The sequence below is a fragment of the Coptis chinensis genome, chromosome 8, assembly GCF_015680905.1.
Source record: "Coptis chinensis isolate HL-2020 chromosome 8, ASM1568090v1, whole genome shotgun sequence".
Taxonomy (NCBI): Eukaryota; Viridiplantae; Streptophyta; class Magnoliopsida; order Ranunculales; family Ranunculaceae; genus Coptis; species Coptis chinensis.
Window position 1 is genome coordinate 31,510,180 of NC_141463.1, and position 22,739 is coordinate 31,532,918.

General features: G+C 35.8%; 1 protein-coding gene and 1 long non-coding RNA gene across 11 annotated transcripts; both read left to right on the forward strand.

Annotated features, from left to right (window-relative positions):
* Nucleotides 1–8,280: 8,280 nt before the first annotated feature.
* Nucleotides 8,281–22,532, forward strand: LOC147481082 (uncharacterized). 10 transcript variants are annotated; one of them, XR_015205184.1, is made up of 11 exons: nt 8,281–8,826; nt 8,936–9,012; nt 9,080–9,227; nt 10,975–11,050; nt 19,163–19,228; nt 20,317–20,385; nt 20,466–20,570; nt 20,659–20,786; nt 21,586–21,644; nt 21,722–21,758; nt 22,065–22,532. XR_015205184.1 is itself a non-coding variant. In XM_086578214.1 (9 exons), the coding sequence occupies exons 3-6, from the start codon at nt 9,153–9,155 to the stop codon at nt 20,695–20,697; spliced, it is 288 nt and encodes a 95-aa protein (XP_086434340.1). In that variant the 5' UTR covers nt 8,405–8,511; nt 8,936–9,012; nt 9,083–9,152; the 3' UTR covers nt 20,698–20,786; nt 21,586–21,644; nt 21,722–21,758; nt 22,065–22,532. The 10 variants fall into 10 exon arrangements, 6 of the variants coding, with proteins under 6 accessions (XP_086434340.1, XP_086434342.1, XP_086434338.1 ...); XR_015205185.1 differs by having other exon boundaries at nt 8,294–8,352; XR_015205186.1 differs by having other exon boundaries at nt 8,454–8,511.
* LOC147481083 (uncharacterized) lies at nt 11,610–18,669 on the forward strand. Its single transcript, XR_015204842.1, has 2 exons — nt 11,610–11,646; nt 18,444–18,669. It is a non-coding gene; the product is annotated as an uncharacterized LOC147481083 (long non-coding RNA).
* Nucleotides 22,533–22,739: the final 207 nt, after the last annotated feature.

Here is a 22,739-nt window from a genome sequence, read left to right on the forward strand (position 1 = left end):
ATTTCATCGTTCATTTCGTAGGTAAGCTATTCAATTTTATCATTTATCAGCAGGTGGCAGTGGTTGTAAAGGAGGACGCTTTATCTTTCCTTGTAAATAACATCTCCCAAAAAGAGGACGTGACAGTGATGACTTTGATAATCGTTCATCCATCCAATGAAGTACCTTACAAAATGGACATTGAACGTCCATTTTCCCCAAGTAGTGTCTTCCTTGTTCAACTGGGCGGTTAGGATTATGAGTCGTGTGCACATCCCCATTGTAGTCGACTGCATCTTCATCGTCATCTTCACTCATGGCATCAACACGTTCAGAGAACGGTTGTGCAGTATGCTAGAATGACTGTGGTCTACGCAAGAATGAAGTATTAAAAGGATTTAGACTGAGGTGTAAACAATTTGTTATTATTGCAAACATTTTAGCGGAGAAATTACCTTGAATTTTGGTTAGCTGATATTGACTCAGAACGTAGACTTGGTAAATGTGGTATTGCATCAGGGAAGCTTGATGTAGACGAAATGAGGTTACACGCATTGCAAGGGAGCTTATATGGATGGGTAAGAAAATATTGGAAAGTAGAAAATATGAAGTGAAAGTTGTAAAGAGCTCTGTGGTGCTATACCTTTCATTTTGGTAAGACGACGTTGATGCGAAGGACTCATTTCTAAAATTTGGAATTGCATTATTTGGTAACGCAACACCAGAGCTAAGAATACATGTGCTGTAGAAAGCTAATAAAGGTGAGGTGTGAATTGGAATGCAAGGAAAACCAATAAAATGACATACGAGACTCACCTATTGCTTACAGGTGCTGAATCAACATGAGTACATTCTTCAGGCAGTGTAAATAACCTAATAGGATTAAGAACAGAGAGAGATGTTCTAAGAGATTTCGTAGAATTGAGTCGTTTAGTTGATGTGGAATGAGGTGTGATTGGACTATGCTAAGGTGGAAGCCTGACAGTTTGAGGTGGAGTTCCTGGAATTGGAGGGTGGACATCCACCACAAAACCAGACAATCGATGGGCCATTGCTTGATGCCCATTATGTTTATTCAATTTTTCCTTTTCCCTTCGAGCACGCTGTGCAATAATTCTATTTGTTAGGCGAACGTCTTTGATAGGAGAAGGGAATGGTTGTACCTGATTGGGCAAATTGTAGTCAATCGTCTTATTTGAGATAAGTTGGTGTAATTGGATAAGAGCATAGAGGAAACGAAATAGAATTTGAAATTGGAACAGAGATAAACATAAACCAAATTTTCAAAGGTAAAATCTATATAACTACTATATGCAAAGAAATGACTATAAAGCATATAAGGTATATGAAATAAAGATAATATATATGGCAATATTGGTATCGGCGAAGTCCCATATGTAAAGAAACACCCGAAGATAAGGTATACAAGTGACATAGCAAATAGGTAAATGATAAGAAAATAGAAAAAGAGGATAATTGGGTAGATAATGAGAGGGAAGCATTGTAGGAGTATTAGTACCTGAGAACTATGAGGTTGGTGAAGGGTAAGTCTATCTTGTGGAGGGACAGGTAAAATCTATATAACTACTATATGCAAAGAAACGACTATAAAACATATAAGGTATATGAAATAAAGATAATATATATGGCAATATTGGTATCGGCGAAGTCCCATATGTAAAGAAACACCCGAAGATAAGGTATACAAGTGACATAGCAAATAGGTAAATGATAAGAAAATAGAAAAAGAGGATAATTGGGTAGATAATGAGAGGGAAACATTGTAGGAGTATTAGTACCTGAGAACTATGAGATTGGTGAAGGGTAAGTCTATCTTGTGGAGGGGACAGTAAAAAATCTATATAACTACTATATGCAAAGAAACGACTATAAAGCATATAAGGTATATGAAATAAAGATAATATATATGGCAATATTGGTATCGGCGAAGTCCCATATGTAAAGAAACACCCGAAGATAAGGTATACAAGTGACATAGCAAATAGGTAAATGATAAGAAAATAGAAAAAGAGGATAATTGGGTAGATAATGAGAGGGAAACATTGTAGGAGTATTAGTACCTGAGAACTATGAGGTTGGTGAAGGGTAAGTCTATCTTGTGGAGGGACAGAGACACGTTTTTTCTTGTTAAGAGGATCAAGAGAATGGTCCAGTGGGCGTTTTCTGTTTTGTAGGTTTGGTCGGTTTGGCCGCTATATAAAGAACAAAGAAAAAGTTAGAGAAGGAGAAAATATAAAGCAAATTTGATGTGCAATGTCAACAGTTAGTATAATAAATCACATAAGACCGCAATTCAATTACCTCAAAGCCACGAGGTGGTTGAAGGTTGAGTCTATCTTGGAGAGGGATAGAGGTGCTTATCGGCCGATTCGAAGGATCAAGAGAAGGGTCCATTGGGCGTTTTCCCTTGTCTACGGTTGGTCGGTTTGGATGCTATATACATAACCCAAAATAAATAGAGAAGCAAACATATAAATCATGAGACCAGTAAGAAATAACTACCATGTGGATTAACGAACCAATGTAATAGAAACAGCAAGAATACCTGGAAGCCAGGAGGTGGTTGAAGGTTCAACCTATTTGTTGTAGGAATCGAATATTTAATTTTTTTTGTTTGAAGGATCCTTAAATGGGTCCATTGGCCGTTTTCCCTTGTCCACCATCAAGTTCATCCTTCATAGAAATTGTACACCCAAAATTTAAAACGGAGAAAAGAGAAGGAATGGTAATTAGCTATAAGAAACATTGATTTTTGATACTGCAGTAAGATGCCACATAAAGAATACATGTCCAGCAAGGATACATGTCTACATAACATAGCTATAATTACATTATGTGAAAGCTAGAATGAGGATATTTTTTCATATAATGCATGAGTATAAAAAAACAATTGAATAATAAATGTATGTCGTTGTGATTTTTTGTTATTAATTTGGTTATATACGATTGAAACTACAAATACATTGAATAATAAATGTACGTTATTGTGATTTGCGGTTATTATTTTTGTTATTGACTATAGAAACTACAAATACACGTTGCTTCAATATAGAACTTGTTTATATTAATAAGAACGCACAACTGTAATATAAGGAATAAGGCATTATATAAAAGAGAAAAAGGGTCCATCGGTAGAGAGGAAGGAGAAAGGATAAAAGAGGAAAAGGGTCCTTCGGTAGAGAGAAAGGAGAAAGGATAAAAGAGAAAAAGGGTCCTTTGGTAGAGAGAAAGGAGAAAGGGGGTTGTTGCTGACTATGAAAAGGGAAGTTATAGGAGCATGACTGTTTCCACTCTCAGACGACTGATAATCCTAACCTTGAAAAACCAGAGAACCAGCTATACTTTTCAAAACAACTAACTTCTACTTTGGGACACAGATACGTGCCTTCGGCGTCCCCGACGCGCAAGGTCATCATGCAGACTCTTTAGGAGTGTCACAGAAGTTGGAGAAAAGCCCATAAAGCAGTTCATATAGTCACACATAACAGAATCCAGCAATGTAGATCCTTGTAAGTACATATTTGGATTTTTGCTTTAGCCTTGAGCTCTGAAAAAAAGTGGGAAAAGAAAGTTCGAGCTCGAAGAAACTTAACTTTAAAAAGTAAGGTCACCGGGGAAGTGTGAAGGTCAATCTGGCAGAGTGGCGGCCAATTTTCTTAGTGTCGATTAGGGGAAGGCAACGCTTCAATCGATCGGCATTGTCCAAATATAATGCGCCATTCTCTCGGTGGACGTTGCATGGCGCCGATGCCACCCCAACGAGATTGATCAAGGCAGCCTAAATAATTCATCCAAAACCCCAACAAAATGGATCAATCTTTGTGTAGTTCCATTCCTTAAGTGACTCGGGATAAGCCTCAAAATAAAGTATTCAGAGGGCACCGCTAATCTTCTACCTATCCTCATTGATATTGGAATGTAATTACATTGACAATTGTGAACAAATGATTTGGTGAAATTAATAACACTATCCTCAGTAATTCAATGACATAGCATGTGGAAGGTTTACTCGAGAGAAGAAACGATTCAATACTGTGGACCAAACAAAGCACCTACATTTCATTTCGAAATCCTAAAATACCAATTTTACCATTCACACCAAACCAGCAAAATGAACAGACAACACTAAAGCAATGAGGGTAATTAACTCATATCACAATTTATCATTAAAATTCGGTAAAAGTGAAATATATATATCGCTAAAAGTGAAATATATATATTAGTAATTATTTCTCCCTCAAACTTTCCACCCGCCTCAACCATTCTTCTTCTATACAACCAAAAAAAAATAGTAGTGTAGTAGTGTCTGACCTTGTAGTGCTGCCAAACAGTGCAGTAACCGATGCCAACTGAATATAGTAGTGTCTGACCTTGGATGAGGAATAGTTATTTTTCCAAAACCAATTTAAATGGGTTAAATGAAGAGGTAGATGGATGAGGAATTGAAATATGGAGTGTTGGTCAGGATGAGAGTGACATTTGGAAGAATAGAAATTTGGAGTGATAGAAATGAGGGCGGTAGGGATGAGAGTGAGGAGAAAATAAAAACGGGGAGGCGTTGGTTTATTTGGAGGAAATCGCGATACTATGTGCCGGTCTGCGTTAACTAAAGAGACATACGACCAAATATCCGTAGATTCCGCCAAGTCATAAACAGGGTGAAACTCTGAGAAAGTGTTTGGACCGTCGGATCGTGCCCAACCCTTCCCTAATTTGTTATATAGATAGCACATTTTTCATAATCTGAGATATACTAATATGATTAGGCTTCTCAGGGTTAAAATAAATACCTAAATATGAGTTACTATTATTAGCTAGAGGAATTTTTTAAATCTTAGATATAATCTTCTTATGCTTTATGATGTAAGTTATGACTAAAAATCAGTAAAGATTTACTAAAGTTCACAGATTGACACTGAGTAGCTAGCCCCAAAACACAAATTAATTTTGCATATATATATACAAGTAAATACAACTTTGCTTACTGGTTTTGAAAAATCTAGTAGTCCAATTCATTAGCCGTTTCCTCTTATTTTCGCTCTAATTGTCATTTACATAAGTAAAATCTTAAATAAATGACAATGAGAGAGAAAAGAACAGTTAATGAATACTGGACGTACTACTAAAAACTAGTCAGCAAAATTGGAGAAGTGACTACTCTCAAAGCTATTCTAGACATCTCAAATCCACACCCCGCCAGTGTAAATAAGAGCACAGGAACAAAAATAAAAAAAAATAAAAACATAAAAAAAAATAATGAAAACAATTGAACATCGAGGCTTACTTAGAGATAGTATGGCTGTCTTCAATTAGTTTATTAATGACTTGGGGTTGGTAGACAAGGGACCTAAATATACATGGTGCAATAACAGATCCTTTGGTAACCATATCCTTGAGAGGTTAGACCGTACCCTTGCCACCCCCAGTTGGGTTGATCTTTTCTTTGAAGCCAAAGTTTCTACAATAACTAATGTATCCTCAGACCGTCTAACATTACCTATTTCACTCCTAAAGTGCATGAACCCACTCCAAAAAAGTCCTTTGAGTTTTTCGAGATGTGGTTGAAGGACAAAAACTGTAAGAATGTTATAAGAAATATATGGGAATCAGTGGAATAAGAGGGAATTTGGTAATGTTGCTTTGGAGATCATAAATGTTAAAAGGCAACTAGTGAAACTTATGTCAGGAGAGATAAATGAACTTAAGTACAAGAGAATACAAGTTTTGAAAGATAAGTTAGCATATTCATATTGTACAAGGGGCCAAGTATTGCTTACCCATATTTCTTTTTGATAAACATAGCAAATTCATAACTTAAGACCAATTTTCTGCTCCACTCCTACCACAAATTTTTGAAAGTTAGAGCAAACTGGACAATGCACTTTCTTCCTACATAACCAAAAAATGGTATAAGCAATGTGGTAGAAATGTATTATAAATGTATATATTAGAAACAGAACACGTACCTAGATTTTTTGGAAATATGTTCGCAATTTTTGCAACTTCCTTTTCCATGACATCCTTCGCATATTAGAGGATATTCATCTTCATCTAAAAACCGCGCCTCGGTTTTAACTTCATCTACACCACTCATGATAATGATTGACCTAATACCTCCACAATGTGGATCCCTTACTCTCGCGATGTTCACTCCTAATATATACAACCCTTTCAATTATTTCGTTTCTCTTCATGTTAGGAAAGAATTCAACATCTTCTATATACTTACTTTTTGAACTGATCGCTTTATGATATACAATTTCCTCAACCTTAACATTCCCTAAGGTCACAAAAAAAATCTTGTACTCAGAAACTTCATGCCCTATCAAAAGTTTGGAACATGTAATTACCAAAAATTTTATTTTCCCCAACGATCAAGCTAGAGTTTCCTCGATACTAATCCATCGTTGCTACGTAGTAACGGTTTAAGGCTACAATTATTAGTAAATGATTGTCACAATTTTTTCGAGCTCGTCACATTTTATAATTGCAAGTTTTTTACATTCATTTTTGGTCGGGAATTGTGTCACATCATAGATGTCGGTAATAATAACTGTCGCATTGTTATCCTCGATAGTTTTTTTAAGTTTCCTCGATGTACTTTAGCCGTCAGAACTAGTAATTGTTCCAAATTATTGCAGAAACTATCGCATATATTATATTACCATATTGTCATCTTTCAATTTATTTTAACTTAAATTAAAATCTTTATTATTATTATTATTATTATTATTATTATTATTATTATTATTATTGTTTTATTGTTTTTCGAATAGAAAAAACATATTTATAATTAATAATTTTGAAAATGGAACGAGATTTAAGATGACAAACATTATTGTTGAGACTATAAATACAACATTAGACTCTTTTAAATATATTCAACCAAATTAACACTACAACAACTTTATGATATGATAACATTTGTCGTTCAAAAAAACATTTTTTTAACATTACTTTAAAAATATATGATGTTGTACATTTTGTAGCATATTTTTAATGAGTAGTTAGACCAGGGTGATCTTGGACACACCCATAAAAACACTACCCTAACTTTAAAATAAATAAATAAAATTGTTTAAGACACATTTAGATTCATAAATTACCCTTTCTTTTATTTAGTATTCCTATTTTGTCATTTTGTTTATCCTTCCAGCCAACACAACACAAACATTTTGCACTTATTTTCATTTTTTTTGTCACTTTTTTTCGCCCAGCTCCCACAACTATACGAAAGGAATTAGAAAGGGTAAAATTGTAGAATTTGGAAAAACAAAGAAGTCTTCCTCCGCCTCTTACTCATCAGCCATTAATGCATTTTTTTCCTCTTTGCAGCTCCTTGCTGTCTTTCTCATTTTTCGCTTGAGAAATTTCCAATTGGATATATTTCTACTAAACTCCTTTAACTCTTCTACTGAGTTCTATTACTTTAATTGACATTGAATTTTTCAATAGTGGGTTGGTGATTTGATAAATGGTGTTTGAGTTTTATTCTAATGTTCTGATCAATTTCTCTCTGGTTCTTAATAAACGTATGAGGTTTTCATTTTTTTTCTCTCGTTGAAATTGGGTTTAAATGTCTCAAATCTAATGGTGTTTTTATGAACTTTTAATGGAAAATTTTGCAAATTGCTTGAAGTACTGATAATTGTTTTCCCCTTGAACTTGAATCTGAATTATTAAAGTTGCTACAATGACCAAGAAGAAGTAACTGCAATAAGAAAAAGATAATCAAATTTGAAGCAACTTCTAGAAGAGGAAAAAGACAATTTGTTCTTTGGGCATTCTTTTACCTTTATTAGAAGTTCTCTTTTAGTGGCAGTGGGTCGCTTCTAGAGTATTACTTTCAATTTTTTTTATTTGTTGTTTTCTTTTGGGCTGGGTCTCTTGTTTATTTGTTTTTTCTCTTTCTTTGCCCATAATGGAAATATCTCAAATTAATTTGGGAGATATTATTGGATTGAAGCGGTTATTGGGATATGACAAAAACTTTAGTTAGTTATGGGATACGGGAGTATTTTTATGGGTGTGTCCAAAATGGTTATTGAGATATGACAAAAACTTTAGTTAATTACGGGAGTACAAGAGTGATTTTATGGGTGTGTCCATTGGCCTAACATTTTAGTTTCGTGTAGCTTAAATTAACACCTGACTTAGAAGTTTAGAAGTCTAGTTAATGCCACTAGCAAGCAAGGGTATTTGGATCCTATTTATTTATTTATTGCCAATTAAGTCTAGTTAATTCCACTAGCAAGCAAGGGTATTTGAATCCTATTTATTTATTTATTGCCAATTGAGTGAAATGAGATTTGTCTAATTAACTTCAAATCCTACAACCCCAAATAAATTAAGGTGTGAATTGAGTTTTCCCCTTACGATACTTTTGGAGTTTAGAAATCCAGTTTAACATATCACTAATTTTGATGGATGATTGTATTATTAAAATATTTGAATTGAAGATTGAATAGAGAAGAAAGACGCTATTGTGACAAGTTCTATATTCCAATATGGGTAAACATGGTTTCTCAGTAGAGGCGAAGTTTCAACATTAACAGTATTTTACAATATGCAAATTAAAATGAGACCTTTAAGCACTTGTATCAAGTACCAATCAATTATCGTTTCGAGAGTACCTTTACAGTAGGTGACCATAAAAAGGGAAAAAACATGCTCTTTTTGCTACAATTCTTACTATCCATTTGCTCTACATGTGCTTTAGAATTACATTCATCATATTCATACAATCCAGAGGTGATAACGGCTACCTGTTTGTTAGTAGTAGTGCATGTATATTTTTTTTCATTAATCATGGAACTATTCAAACTGGTAAGCTTCTTATGTCATGGATATGCTTCATTTTAATTGAGATTCTCATACCCATACTAGACTAAATTATCTGATCGTGTTTATGATTTTTGCCTGTGTTTAATATCAGCTGGAAGCCTTATAACCCGATGTGTATGAAAATTCCTTCCACGAATATGGAACCATGGAAACCGATTCTGCAAGGGTGTAAGTAGAATTCCTCTCTCTTTCTAAATTGCTATTGATATATACTAATCAATTGTTTACTTTGTAGAAGGTAACTCTTTTGGTCTTATTATAATGAATTTTTCGAGGGTGCAAGTAACCATGAAGAGCTGCATAATTTAATGAAAGCAACAGTGATGATCCGCAGGCTTAAGAAGGATGTTCTTTCTGAGCTTCCTGTAAAGTACAGACAACAGGTAGTACTATCAACCACTTCTGCTGTATTTTGGTTGGTTTGCTATTAGTTTAAGCCCTGTTGTCTGATCATTAAAGGATGTGAGTTAAATTGGTAAAAACAGGTAGTTTGTATGTATATAATCTGTTTTCCTGAAAAATTATATGTATTCTTTCCTCATGTACAATTTAGTTCAATTTTTCTCTCTTTGAGATGGAACAAAGCAGCTATAGCCATTAGAGCCCTCTAGAAAAGCCAATAGGTCAACTGGTTGGTTGGTCTTTCAGATATGCCATTTGTTAACTATACCAAAACAAATTTTCATTGATAACTATTAATAGATAGCATACTCAATGTGTTTCCTTTTTTAGTTATCTAACGAGATTGCTGGGTGAAAAATATGTAGTTGTCAAAACTTAAATGAACTATTAGTGACAAGTTGATCTTGATTATTCCTGGATCATAGATTCCCCCATTATATGTTTTAGCTCATGCTAAAACAATCCTTGGATGGAGTTTGTTATGTCAGAGTCGTTCCCTTCATCTTTGTTATGTTCTGCCACAGCTACTTTTTCATGAGTAGATTAGCAACTTTCTCCTGATTTGCTACAACACCTACATAGTAGATTTTTGAGAAATGCTTGATGTGAAGACTTGCTTTAATAACTTGCTGCATTAGATTTCTTCTTGGGATTGCTTTTGGCTGAATGGGAGCATTAAAAATATATTATTGCTAATGAAGAAGAAAGTATGGAGGTAAAGGAGAGAAAAAGAGGATACGGCCTAGTTAGTTTCTGCCTTGTATCTCTACCATACCATAATTAATCCCAAAAGAGATTTAGGCTGCTCTAATACCACATGATCCAAAACGAAGTCACAGCAGTGGAAGATAGAAGTTGCACAAATCATGCGACCAACATATTGAACCAACACCTGTATAGAGACAGTGGTTTTCTTTTATTCCGATAGATTAGTAAAAACAGAGTACAAAAGGTTGACGCTTGCTGGTGGAAGATATCAGCTCCATGTTTCTTACAAGGTGATGATGATAATTCTCGAAGATGGGATCTATTCCCACTCCCACATGGACGAGCCGTTTTCCTTCCTTCCATGGTTTACAACCCTCAATTCTCTCTTTTTCTCCACACCCATAATTCTAGGGTGTCCTCTCTAATAACAACTTTGGCTCTCCTCATTGAAGGTTATAGTAATCAATATAGTTAAGGGTAAGCCTTTTCAAGTCTTCATACTAGTTACAACAGGTCCTTATTTGGCTAGGAATAATAACTTAGAAGAAACAAAGAACAAAATTTTAAAATAAGATGGCATACTTTGAACTGCCTTATGTTCAAAATTCTTGACCTATGCTACTCCAAATCAGGCTCCGTTTTCTCCTACATACTTCTGAAAATGAGCTTTATATATCTGTATGGTCAGAAAGAATCAATCGCAGGCCCATTTGAGCGGAAATTCAAGCATTTTGAATCCTAGATCTTGATTTTGGGGCACCCTAGCTCCTCTGGATTAATGATGTGGAGCTGGCAATGGATCAGGTTAGATCAACAAGTGAGAGGTGGATGTGGAAGCATTGCACTGTGTACAGTTGAATACAAAGGCTTCTCTCTCTGTCTAATTCTGATTCCGTTATGTTCTTTTTACTTTAAAAAGTTTTCATGGTCTATATATACTGCATGGGCTGCCAAGTTGTCTCTTATTTAGTAGAAATTTGTGTTTGCGAAGAAATTTATAGGCTTTACATGCCCATGCAGTAAAAATCAAGGACTGCGAATCGAAGGAGGAGCTTGTGACTCACATAAATTTTCCGAGAATTTTTTTATTAATAAGGTGTGTAAACTCTACTTATAAATTAGTATTTTGGGTGTACTTGCTGCCATGCACCTCTTACTGGACTGTTTCTCTTTCACTTATTATGTTTGGAATTGCATCCAGTTATGTCTTCAAACTGCCACACTCCTTCCCTTTTGATTGGACTATGCCTAGTAACAAGGGTTGGTAATCTGGTTTAGAAGTTTGAAAATCTTCGGTGTTATTCTAAGGGACATTTCCCAAGGGCGTCTAAAGATGCAGCCTATAACACCCCGTATTTTATTTCGTTTATTTTCCTAATAATAATAATAATGTAAATAGAATACAGAAATAGGATATCCAGTTGTTAGAAAAAAAAAAGCCCGTAAGTAAGTAGATAGGATAAAAGCCCGTAAGTAAGTAGATAGGTTTAAAACCCGGGTTTTTCGGAGAGGTTTGAAAAACTGAAAAATAGGGGTTTCTCACGTAGAGTTTTTTTGAGAAAAACAAAACGAGAGTTTTGTTAAAAAGTGAGAGTTTTACCGAGAAAAAAGCGAGTTTTGAGCGAGGAAGATAATCGGTTCCCAAGACAATGAAGCGGCGGGGTTTCGATTTCAGGCTGTTCGATTTTAACAGTGAGTAGATACATTATGTTTCAATATAAACTTCTCGTTATTTTTTTTTGACTGTGTTCATACTGTGTTTGGATACGGTTTCGTTTTCTGCCGTTACTCTAGTTTTTTTTCTCCTCTTGTTTAGCTAGGGAATTGGGTTATATGTTAGCATAGGGAATTATAAATAACTGGACTCTAAATTGAATCGGCCAGAACTCGGAAACATGGCATCAATGGCGTCGCCATCAGCTGAAACAAACCGTCCCTTGTTTTTTTTTATTGTGGTTTTATTGATTTGTGGTAATGATGGATTGTTAACTGTGAATGTGTATTGCTGATGTTTGGGTGTGGTAGTGAAGGGTTGGCTATTGATTTGGTGTTTGGGTTGATTGGGAGAGGGGAAGCTTTGGAACAGCCATTACTGGAGTTCGACCAAGACCCCAAATCACCCTGCGTTTTTATTGTTTGACCAGTGTTTTGGTTGGGTTTTGTTTGAGAATTTTGTGGTTGGGTTGAGGAGAAGGTATTGGTGGTGGATTGGGTGTTGGAGATTTGACATTTGAAGCTCCAGAGAACTCTTTAATGGCGTCGGTCGAATTTCTTCAGTATAACAGAATGGTGAATTTTTTATATGGGTAGAGAGGGTTTTTCTCCCTGAACCAAACCGCTGGGTTTGTTTTACTTATGGGTGGCCGGTGGTGGCTGTGTGGTGGTCGGTAGTGGTTGTTTGAAAGTAGAGAAGAAGGAGATGAACAGTACCCAAAAACGATTTTGGGCTTGGGCCAAAATCGTGGGCTATTCTCTTTTTGGTTTTGGATTTTAAAATTTGACTTTTAGATTAGACTATGGGCCTTAGGTTTTGGGCTTTTGGGTTTTTGGAGTTTAGGCCGGGTTGACCAGAGTTGACTGTTGACTTTGACCAGAGTTGACTGTTGACTTTGACCAGGGTTGACTTTGACCAGTTGACCCGAAAATTTGACTTTTTCCTAAAATTATGATTCGGTCTAATAGGATAAGTCTAGGACTATTAACGTGCTTGGCTTTAGGCTAAGACCTTTCTATATATACGTGTGTACGTGTATTAACTAATATGTGATTGTCGCGATTATTTTATGATATATCTGACGTTGACACTTTACACATCCATGAAATTAATAACGCGTAAACCAAAAATAATTGAATCAAGACATTCCTACGTTCTCTGAAATAATATATACAATAAATTTCAATAATGCGTAAATAAATTTACTGCACTCTTTTAGAACTCTCCACGCCTCATGTTTTGGAATTGAGTTTTATGACTGTTGATGTCATATGTTAGGTGGGCATTTATTGAATGTGCCATAAATGGCCCGTTAGCGTTATCTATGGGTATTCATTGAATGTGCTATGAATGACCGGGTATTCATTGAATGTGCCATGAATGACCAGATTGTTTGGACTACCCTAGAGAGGAACTAAGGTATTCGCCTTGCGGGTTAGTTGTATTCCTTGAGTGTACGGGAATGTAGGGTTGGGTATTCCTTGAATGTGGCAGGAATGACCTAAGGTACATAGGTTGTGAAATGGGTGTATAAGCTAAAACAATGGATTAATTGATAAGAGAAATGGATTTGTTTATAGGAGTGTGCTTGGGTTTACTATTGAATACATATAGAATATCTACATATGTTATATATACAAGTTCTAACTTTCTTTTGCAGGAGGGTAGGACTTAATAATATTTTGTCTTGAGGGGCCTTGATCCTACCCTTATCTGTGGCGGATATCGGTAAGTGTAATTCAATTATTTAGATATTAAAAGGAGTTATTAGAATGAGTTAATAAGATAGAAGTTAATAAAATGGAAGTTTTGCTTGGGAAGAAATTATGCCGGTTAAAATGACGGAACTACCTGTCTTCCAAGCTGTGAATGATTAAGTTATGAGATAATATAAAGTGATTGTTTGAATAATCAAAGTATGATAATGTTTATATGTATTTAGTCTACTCATACCAAAAATTCAATTTGTGACCCATGTTTGCTTTGTTTTGCTTAACGTGGGTGTGTTCTTAGGAACATAGGTGGAAGGCGATGGAAACAGGCGTGTGATTAGGATTCTCACTTTGGAGCGATTCCTGGGAGTTTAGTTCATTAGGTCTGATCTTTTGGAAGGATGTAATAACGTAGGTTACATTTTTATATGACATGAGAATACGATGTTTGGAATCTGTTATTCTTAGAATTTTATATTGATGTTTTATTGGGACAGAAGATAGACTTGTTATAAAGTAATAAAGAGAAGTTTTGGAGAAGATTTTGTTGTTAAGTTTCTTTATGATGTGGGTTTTAGGTTTTGGCATGTGTAGTATCCACCCCGTCATAGCCTGAGTTTTTAGACAATTGAATATAGTGATGTTTGAGATATTTATATTTCAAATATTCATTTATTTTAATTGTTTAGAAAATCGGGCTGTGACATTTTTGGTATCAGAGCCTAGGTTAGCCTAGATTTGGAAGGTCTAGGTGATCCTCGGAATGTGGTGATTGGTTGGGTGTGTTTGAGTTTAAGATGTTTGAAGTACTAATAGAAGTCCATTTTGTTTTAAGGTGATGGCTGGAGATGACAATGACGTTACTGGTACTGGAAGTAATACCATATCTACTGATTTGGGATCAATATTAACTCAGTTGGTGCAAACTATTCAGAGGGGTCAACATGCTAATCTAGGAGATCCTTTTGCTAGGAGAAACAAGGATTTTGTTACTTTAGGAGGCCGGTTCAAGGGAGAGAAAGGGGCCATTGATCTTTGAAAATGGGTTACTATGTGTGAGTCCGTGTTTGCTAAGATGCAACTTCACCGAGGTGCGTAGGAGTTGGCTTCTCACCGATTAGAGGGTCACTTTTATTTTGGTGGAGGTCTATCAAGGATAATGTGGATGTGGGAAATATGACTTGGGAGGATTTCCAGTAAGATTTGAGGGAAGGTTTGTTCCTAATCTTTGTTAAAGAGCAATTAATTGAGGAATTCTTTCATCTGACCCAAGGAGGGAAAACTGTTACAGAGTATGTGACTAAGTTCAATGAACTATCGAGGTATGCTCCTTATCTAGTGGATACCCAAGTAAAGAAGAACCAGAAGTTCATCCGTGGACTAGAGCCATGTCTATCGAGTTATTTGATACCCTTTGATTCAGAAACTTTTGATCGCGTGTTAGATTTGGCATTAAGATATGAACAATTGGATAATAAACCCAGAGATGAGAAGATTAAAGAGAATGCCCCAAAACAAGCCAGTTTACACCTTATTTCTAGTCAGCCACGTCAAGGGCAGAGAAAAAGTCAGCATCACCCATATAATAGGCAAACAAGTAAGCATGTGGATAAGGACGCGAGTGCTTCGCTAAAGAGATTTGATGGTAATTGTTTGAACTGCGGGGAGGTTGGACATACTATTCGAAGATGTTCTAAACCAAATGAACTAGTAGGCAAGTGTTATAAATGTGGGCAGCTGGGACACTATGCTAAGAACTGCACTGGTTAATGTTAGGTATGTTTGAATTTGTTGTTTGCTAGTTTCCTTTATTGGTACTTAGCGTGTAAGGAATTATCGCATGATTATGAAAATAAAATGCTGGTTGTTTTAATAGTTAGTTTCTTATGAAATTTATAATTGAAATTGTTCAGCATGTTATAGTGTTGTTTCCTAACGGAGTTTTCTATTTTAAGTAAGTATTGGCTAAAGAAGAAATTGTTATTTTAAAATTTCATATTTGAGTAAATTGGAATTATCCAAGGAATAAGGGAACCCTTTTGATAAAGGTTGGATTTGAAATATTTGATATTGTCCAAGTTATGTATATCGTTGGTGTGTGATCCAATATACATAACATCTCTTAGTATGCATCGTTGGTGTGTGAACCAGTGTATACTTGCATATCGTTGGTGTGTGAGCCAGTATGCATACCACACATCGTTGGTGTTTGATCCTATGTGATGGTAGAGAGTTAGTATGCATCGTTGGTGTGTGAACCAGTGTATACTTGCATATCGTTGGTGTGTGAGCCAGTATGCATGCATCACATTGTAGGTGTTTGATCATATGTGATAGTGGACATAGTATAAGTAGTTGATGATATGAATCTGTTGAACTGTGAAAGAATGATTTTAATTAAGTGTTGGCAATTAAAGAAACTAATTATGTTTATTTATTTTGAGTTGTGTATGCTAGCATATACACGTATTTCTTGGGTTCAATACGTATATAGACACACTTTCAAAGTATGTGATTTGAATATTAGTATGTCTATCTATATGATATCGTATATGTGTATTCCTTTTTAAGGTGTGTATACTTGCGTATACACGTATGTCTCGTTTTAATTGGTTGACGTACTGTTTGTTTGGTTAATCTACACTCTACCTTGAATCTCGGGACGAGATCCTTTTAAGGTGTGTATATTATAACACCCCGTATTTTATTTCGTTTATTTTCCTAATAATAATAATAATGTAAATAGAATACAGAAATAGGATATCCAGTTGTTAGAAAAAGCCCGTAAGTAAGTAGATAGGATAAAAGCCCGTAAGTAAGTAGATAGGTTTAAAACCCGGGTTTTTCGGAGAGGTTTGAAAAACTGAAAAATAGGGGTTTCTCACGTAGAGTTTTTGAGAAAAACAAAACGAGTTTTTGTTAAAAAGTGAGAGTTTTTGAGAGAAAAAACAGGAGTTTTGAACGAGGAAGATAATCGGTTCGTTGTGATGAGAGCGATTACTGGTTTCGATTTCAGTCGCTCGATTTTAACAAAGGAGTAGATACATTATGTTTCAATATAAACTTCTCGTTATTTTTTTTTGTGTTCATACCGTGTTTGGATACGGTTTAGTTTTCTGCCGTTACTCTAGTTTTTTTCCTCTTGTTTAGCTAGGGAATTGGGTTATATGTTAGCATAGGGAATTATAAATAACTGGACTCTAAATTGAATCGGCGAACTTCGGAACATGGCATCAATGGCGCCCATCACCAAAAACAAACCGTCCCTTGTTTTTTTAATTGTGGTTTTATTGATTTGTGGTAATGATGGATTGTTAACTGTGAATGTGTATTGCTGATGTTTGGGTGTGGTAGTGAAGGGTTGGCTATTGATTTGGTGTTTGGGTTGATTGGGAGAGGGGAAGCTTTGGAACAACCATTACTTGAGTTCGACCAAGACCCCAAATCACCCTGCGTTTTATTGTTTGACCAGTGTTTTGGTTGGGTTTTGTTTGAGAATTTTGTGGTTGGGTTGAGGAGAAGGTATTGGTGGTGGATTGGGTGTTGGAGATTTGACATTTGAAGCTCCAGAGAACTCTTTAATGGCGTCGGTCGAATTTCTTCAGTATAACAGAATGGTGAATTTTTTATGGGTAGAGAGGGTTTTTCTCCCTGAACCAAACCGCTGGGTTTGTTTTACTTATGGGTGGCCGGTGGTGGCTGTGTGGTGGTCGGTAGTGGTTGTTTGAAAGTAGAGAAGAAGGAGATGAACAGTACCCAAAAAACGATTTTGGGCTTGGGCCAAAATCGTGGGCTATTCTCTTTTTGGTTTTGGATTTTAAAATTTGACTTTTAGATTAGACTATGGGCCTTAGGTTTTGGGCTTTTGGGTTTTTGGAGTTTAGGCCGGGTTGACCAGAGTTGACTGTTGACTTTGACCAGAGTTGACTGTTGACTTTGACCAGGGTTGACTTTGACCAGTTGACCCGAAAATTTGACTTTTTCCTAAAATTATGATTCGGTCTAATAGGATAAGTCTAGGACTATTAACGTGCTTGGCTTTAGGCTAAGACCTTTCTATATATACGTGTGTACGTGTATTAACTAATATGTGATTGTGCAGTATTTTATGATATACGACGTTGACACTTAGACATCCATGAAATTAATAACGCGTAAACCAAAAATAATTGAATCAAGACATTCCTACGTTCTCTGAAATAATATATACAATAAATTTCAATAATGCGTAAATAAATTTACTGCACTCTTTTAGAACTCTCCACGCCTCATGTTTTGGAATTGAGTTTTATGACTGTTGATGTCATATGTTAGGTGGGCATTTATTGAATGTGCCATAAATGGCCCGTTAGCGTTATCTATGGGTATTCATTGAATGTGCTATGAATGACCCGGGTATTCATTGAATGTGCCATGAATGACCAGATTGTTTGGACTACCCTAGAGAGGAACTAAGGTATTCGCCTTGCGGGTTAGTTGTATTCCTTGAGTGTACGGGAATGTAGGGTTGGGTATTCCTTGAATGTGGCAGGAATGACCTAAGGTACATAGGTTGTGAAATGGGTGTATAAGCTAAAACAATGGATTAATTGATAAGAGAAATGGATTTGTTTATAGGAGTGTGCTTGGGTTTACTATTGAATACATATAGAATATCTACATATGTTATATATACAAGTTCTAACTTTCTTTTGCAGGAGGGTAGGACTTAATAATATTTTGTGCAGGGACGCAGTCCTACCCTTATACAGCGGCGGATATCGGTAAGTGTAATTCAATTATTTAGATATTAAAAGGAGTTATTAGAATGAGTTAATAAGATAGAAGTTAATAAAATGGAAGTTTTGCTTGGGAAGAAATTATGCCGGTTAAAATGACGGAACTACCTGTCTTCCAAGCTGTGAATGATTAAGTTATGAGATAATATAAAGTGATTGTTTGAATAATCAAAGTATGATAATGTTTATATGTATTTAGTCTACTCATACCGAAGAAATTCAATTTGTTTGACGAATCCATGTTTGCTTTGTTTTGGCAACGTGGGTGTGTTCTTGGGAACATAGGTGGAAGGCAGTGGAACCGTGGCGTGTGATTGGGATTCTCGCCTGGAGCAGTCTGGGAGTTTAGTTCATTAGGTCTGATCTTTTGGAAGGATGTAATAACGTAGGTTACATTTTTATATGACATGAGAATACGATGTTTGGAATCTGTTATTCTTAGAATTTTATATTGATGTTTTATTGGGACAGAAGATAGACTTGTTATAAAGTAATAAAGAGAAGTTTTGGAGAAGATTTTGTTGTTAAGTTTCTTTATGATGTGGGTTTTAGGTTTTGGCATGTGTAGTATCCACCCCGTCATAGCCTGAGTTTTTAGACAATTGAATATAGTGATGTTTGAGATATTTATATTTCAAATATTCATTTATTTTAATTGTTTAGAAAATCGGGCTGTGACACAGCCCATCCTGAACATTTTGGGATGTTTCTATTATGTAAACCCTACTATTTTATTTTTTTATAGATTTGTGAGAGATGGGCAAAAATAATTGAGGCCGTATAATCTTTTCTCTTTTCTCTATAAATCCAATTTTCCTCCTAGGACTAAAATTCTTATTCTTCTCATATTCAATAGGTAAAATATAGGTAATTGGAGTTTTACAGGCTTATCGTGCATAAGCTGGCCTGTCAGATTATGCCCTCTCTATATCTGGTTAAGCAAAGCTAACTCCCTATCTCCAGATTGATAAATAATGCCCCTTGTTCTTGATCATTGTCTCCAGATCTATAATGATTCTGCCGAGGCCAAAATTCCAACTGTTAAAGAGTACCTGGAAACTGTCATTGAGGTGAATCTTTTCGGCCTTTACAATTGTTATTTTCTTCTTCACTTCCCTATCTGTTAAAAAATTAAAGTGGTTGGCTGTGTGCTGATTGATTATCTTTTTCTGTCGGAACTTAACAAGCAACACCCCTCAGAGAAAGTGCCACTTAACAAGAAAAAACTCCCAGAAGTTCTGATTACGTGTATAATACATATAATTGGAAGTTTGATGCGAATGAATCCTCTAATGATATTGTTATGCATACGTGCACAATGCTTTCGTTGAAAATTTTCCTTTAGTACCAATACGAATTATCAATGTATGAAGCGAACTTTTGAAACAGCTGTGGTATGTCCCGGGAGAGCTTTGTAACAAGTGCAGTCCGTTCCAAGACTTTAAACAGGAACGCAGTGTTCAATCATTTTTTAGGAACGCAGTAAACAGGAACACGCAGCATCTGTTCCAAATCTGTTCAGGAACAGATTACATCCGTACCAGATCAGAAAAAAATGGTGTAGGGGCACACGCGCCGGGGGAGGGGGTCTGCCTGACCCCTTCCCTTTTCTCTTTCTCTCATCTCTACCTCTTCTCCAACCCCATTTCCTTTTCTGTCTCTCTTCTCTCCCAACACCACCACTCAACGCCCACTGCCATTACAGTTTTCTAGTTCCCTTATATATTATCAATTTCGAAGTTACATTGACACGGATAGGTGTGTCCGTATCCGACACGGATACAAAATGTCTGACACGATGGAATATAAAAAACTATGGCATATCACATACAATATGTTTTTGATACGTGTCTGACACGGACACGTGGATGCGTATCCGACACGGATTATTTTCGAAACATGGCGTGTCCATGTAACATAGATCAATTTCAATAAGTTTCTTCTCCTTTACTTTCTCTATCTCTTCATTTAAATACGTACACATGTTCAATTCATCATCATGATAGTGATTGACTCTTTCCCTAATGTGATTTATATGTGATTTCTTTTTGTGAAGTTGGTTCATAATCTCCATATAATCATGTGGTTTGGATGTTGGCATGAGACTTGATTTCATTCTCTAGCAGATTTCCTGATGCTTTTCTCTACTACTTTGCAGGCTGGTCGCAAGTTTTTGATATTTGCTCACCATAAGGCTATGCTTGATTCAATACACCAATTTCTTCTTGTAAGATCAGTTTAAACTCTTTTGATCTTTCTGCGTTATACTTCTGAAATTCTTTTATCATTTGCATTTGTCATTTTCAGAAGGAAAAGGTTGGTTGTATTCGAATCGATGGTGGTACCCCAGCATCCTCAAGGCAAGCTTTGGTTACAAATTTTCAGGAGAAAGAAGGCATCAAGGCAGCAGTGGTATGTCACTTGATTACTACATAGTACATACATTGATTGTGGTTTTCAGTTAGCTGTGATGTAATATTCACATGACCCAAATCTATAGCTATCTATCAAAGCTGGAGGTGTTGGCTTTAACTTTTGACAGCAGCGAGCACTGTCATTTTTGCTGAGCTATCATGGACTCCAGGAGATATAATTCAAGCAGAAGATCGTGTTCACCATATTGGGCAGGTATCATAGAATAGTTATTATATCTAAGTGTGAAACAGTTTTTGTTGGAATTCCCTATGACATAAAACAGTATATATTAGTTGTTACTCAGAAGTATTTCCGAGCTAATATGCCCTGGGTAAAAATTATTAGCTACTGAATCCATGAAGTTCAAGACTTTCCTAATTCATTTCATCCTCACATTTCTCATTCCCTACTTAAATTATGACTAGATTTGTATCTTTTTTATTCATTGATAGGTATTTTGGGAGTCACTTACTCACTTGTTTAGTATTTTTACATAAATTCTGCAATTGCCGTGCCATCTTCTTTTACGCATATATATTTCTTGTGAATTTTTTATTAAGTGTATATGTTAACTATGCATATCACAAAGGCCTTAGTGGGATATTTTGTTAATACTCCTATATAAAGTGATTTTTTTCATGAAGTGTGTAGAGCCTACAAGAACTGTGAGGCAGTAGTGAAATTCTCCACCATTCTTGTGTGCTTGATTGTACTAATTTCTGATAGATGTTAATTAGGAGGTCTTCTAGGATTTGGTAGGAGAATAACAACTTGACTGTCCATCATTGACTGCCTAAATCCAAACCCCCTCGCCTCTTATCCTTAACAGACCGCATCTTATCCTGCCACAGTTCCTTAACCTTTCGGAGCTGTCACAATCTCTTCCTTCGCTTCTTGCGATTTTTGCTAATCTAGTCGACCTCCACCACTTCGCGGTTTTCTAGTCTAACAGATCGCTCTATAGCTTGTAAAACTAATATTTACTGATTTGGTGGGTTATTTCTATGGCCAGGTAGCATCGGTCAATATATTCTACTTGCTAGCAAATTACACGATTGATGACATGATTTGGTACGCTTGTGTCACATTGTTTAGTTTGGTAAAAATGTTTGATGTTGGAGAGCCTAATCTTTCCTTTTGCTTCCCAGGGATGCTGTTCAGAACAAGTTGGAAAATCTGGGCCAGGTCTGCACGCTGCACTGTTCTTTTTGGATAGAATATTATTGTCAACTTATTGAAAGCTATGTTATTACTTGTTGGCAACTTCAATGTTGAAGCTTACCCAGTTAAGGAGGACAATTCTCATTAGTATGACCATTTTTGCACTTGTTAAAGCAATAAAGCAACACTGGGTCTCACCACTTCCCTTCATATTTCTTCTGTTTGATGGAGAATACTTGCAATGCTTTGCTTACATTGCCTTTGAATTTTAAATCTTTTTGTGAATTAGTTTTACTGATTGGTTTATGATTGTCTTCGTTTTGTTAACAGTAGATGCTTGATGGCCATGAGAACGCCTTGGAAGTTTCAGTCAACCAATCAAAATGTAGCCCGGCAAAGCAAAGGACACTCGACTCTTTCATGAAACGATGTCAGTCTTCCACGAATTATGAATTGGACAATTCCACATGTGACCGACCACTCAAATATCCCAGAAACTGAACCATATGATACATGGTTTACCAATTTTTCGGTCACAGCACAGAGAACCGCTCTTTACCTTGTTTATTCAGTCAGTGTATATTAGCAGTTTGGGAGTGGTGCCTCGTATTATTTACTGAAATGAACATCAAAACAGATGCCGTAACCTTGAGGGGGAATGGTGGTTACTTGTACATATATGTATTATATCATGTCGCTGGTGTTGCAGCTTTTGTACATGTATCTCATATTTTACATCAAGCCTATTTGTTCTTTGATCTTATAAATAAGATACCAGTGATGTTTACTGTTTATAAATAGATAAATGGTGGTTATCTTATGTGAACTTAACATTTGCTTTTGGGTAATATAAGAAACGAGTGATGTTATAAATAGACGAGTAATCTAAGAGCTGCATTACGAACTGCTCAAAGTCTTGCTCTCTCGTATGGATAAAATAGTCATTAAAACACCAATAAGGAAAATAACTTATGCATATTTTTGTCACAGGTAATGTATTAGTGT

Bases quoted from the DNA above. Each gene is read 5' to 3' on its own strand.
- LOC147481082 (XM_086578214.1), top strand. From the start codon at position 9,153: ATGAAAGCAACAGTGATGATCCGCAGGCTTAAGAAGGATGTTCTTTCT. The intron at 9,228-20,316 runs GTAGTACTATCA...ACTACTTTGCAG, and splicing joins CTGTAAAGTACAGACAACAG to GCTGGTCGCAAGTTTTTGAT. The intron at 20,386-20,465 runs GTAAGATCAGTT...TGTCATTTTCAG, and splicing joins CAATACACCAATTTCTTCTT to AAGGAAAAGGTTGGTTGTAT.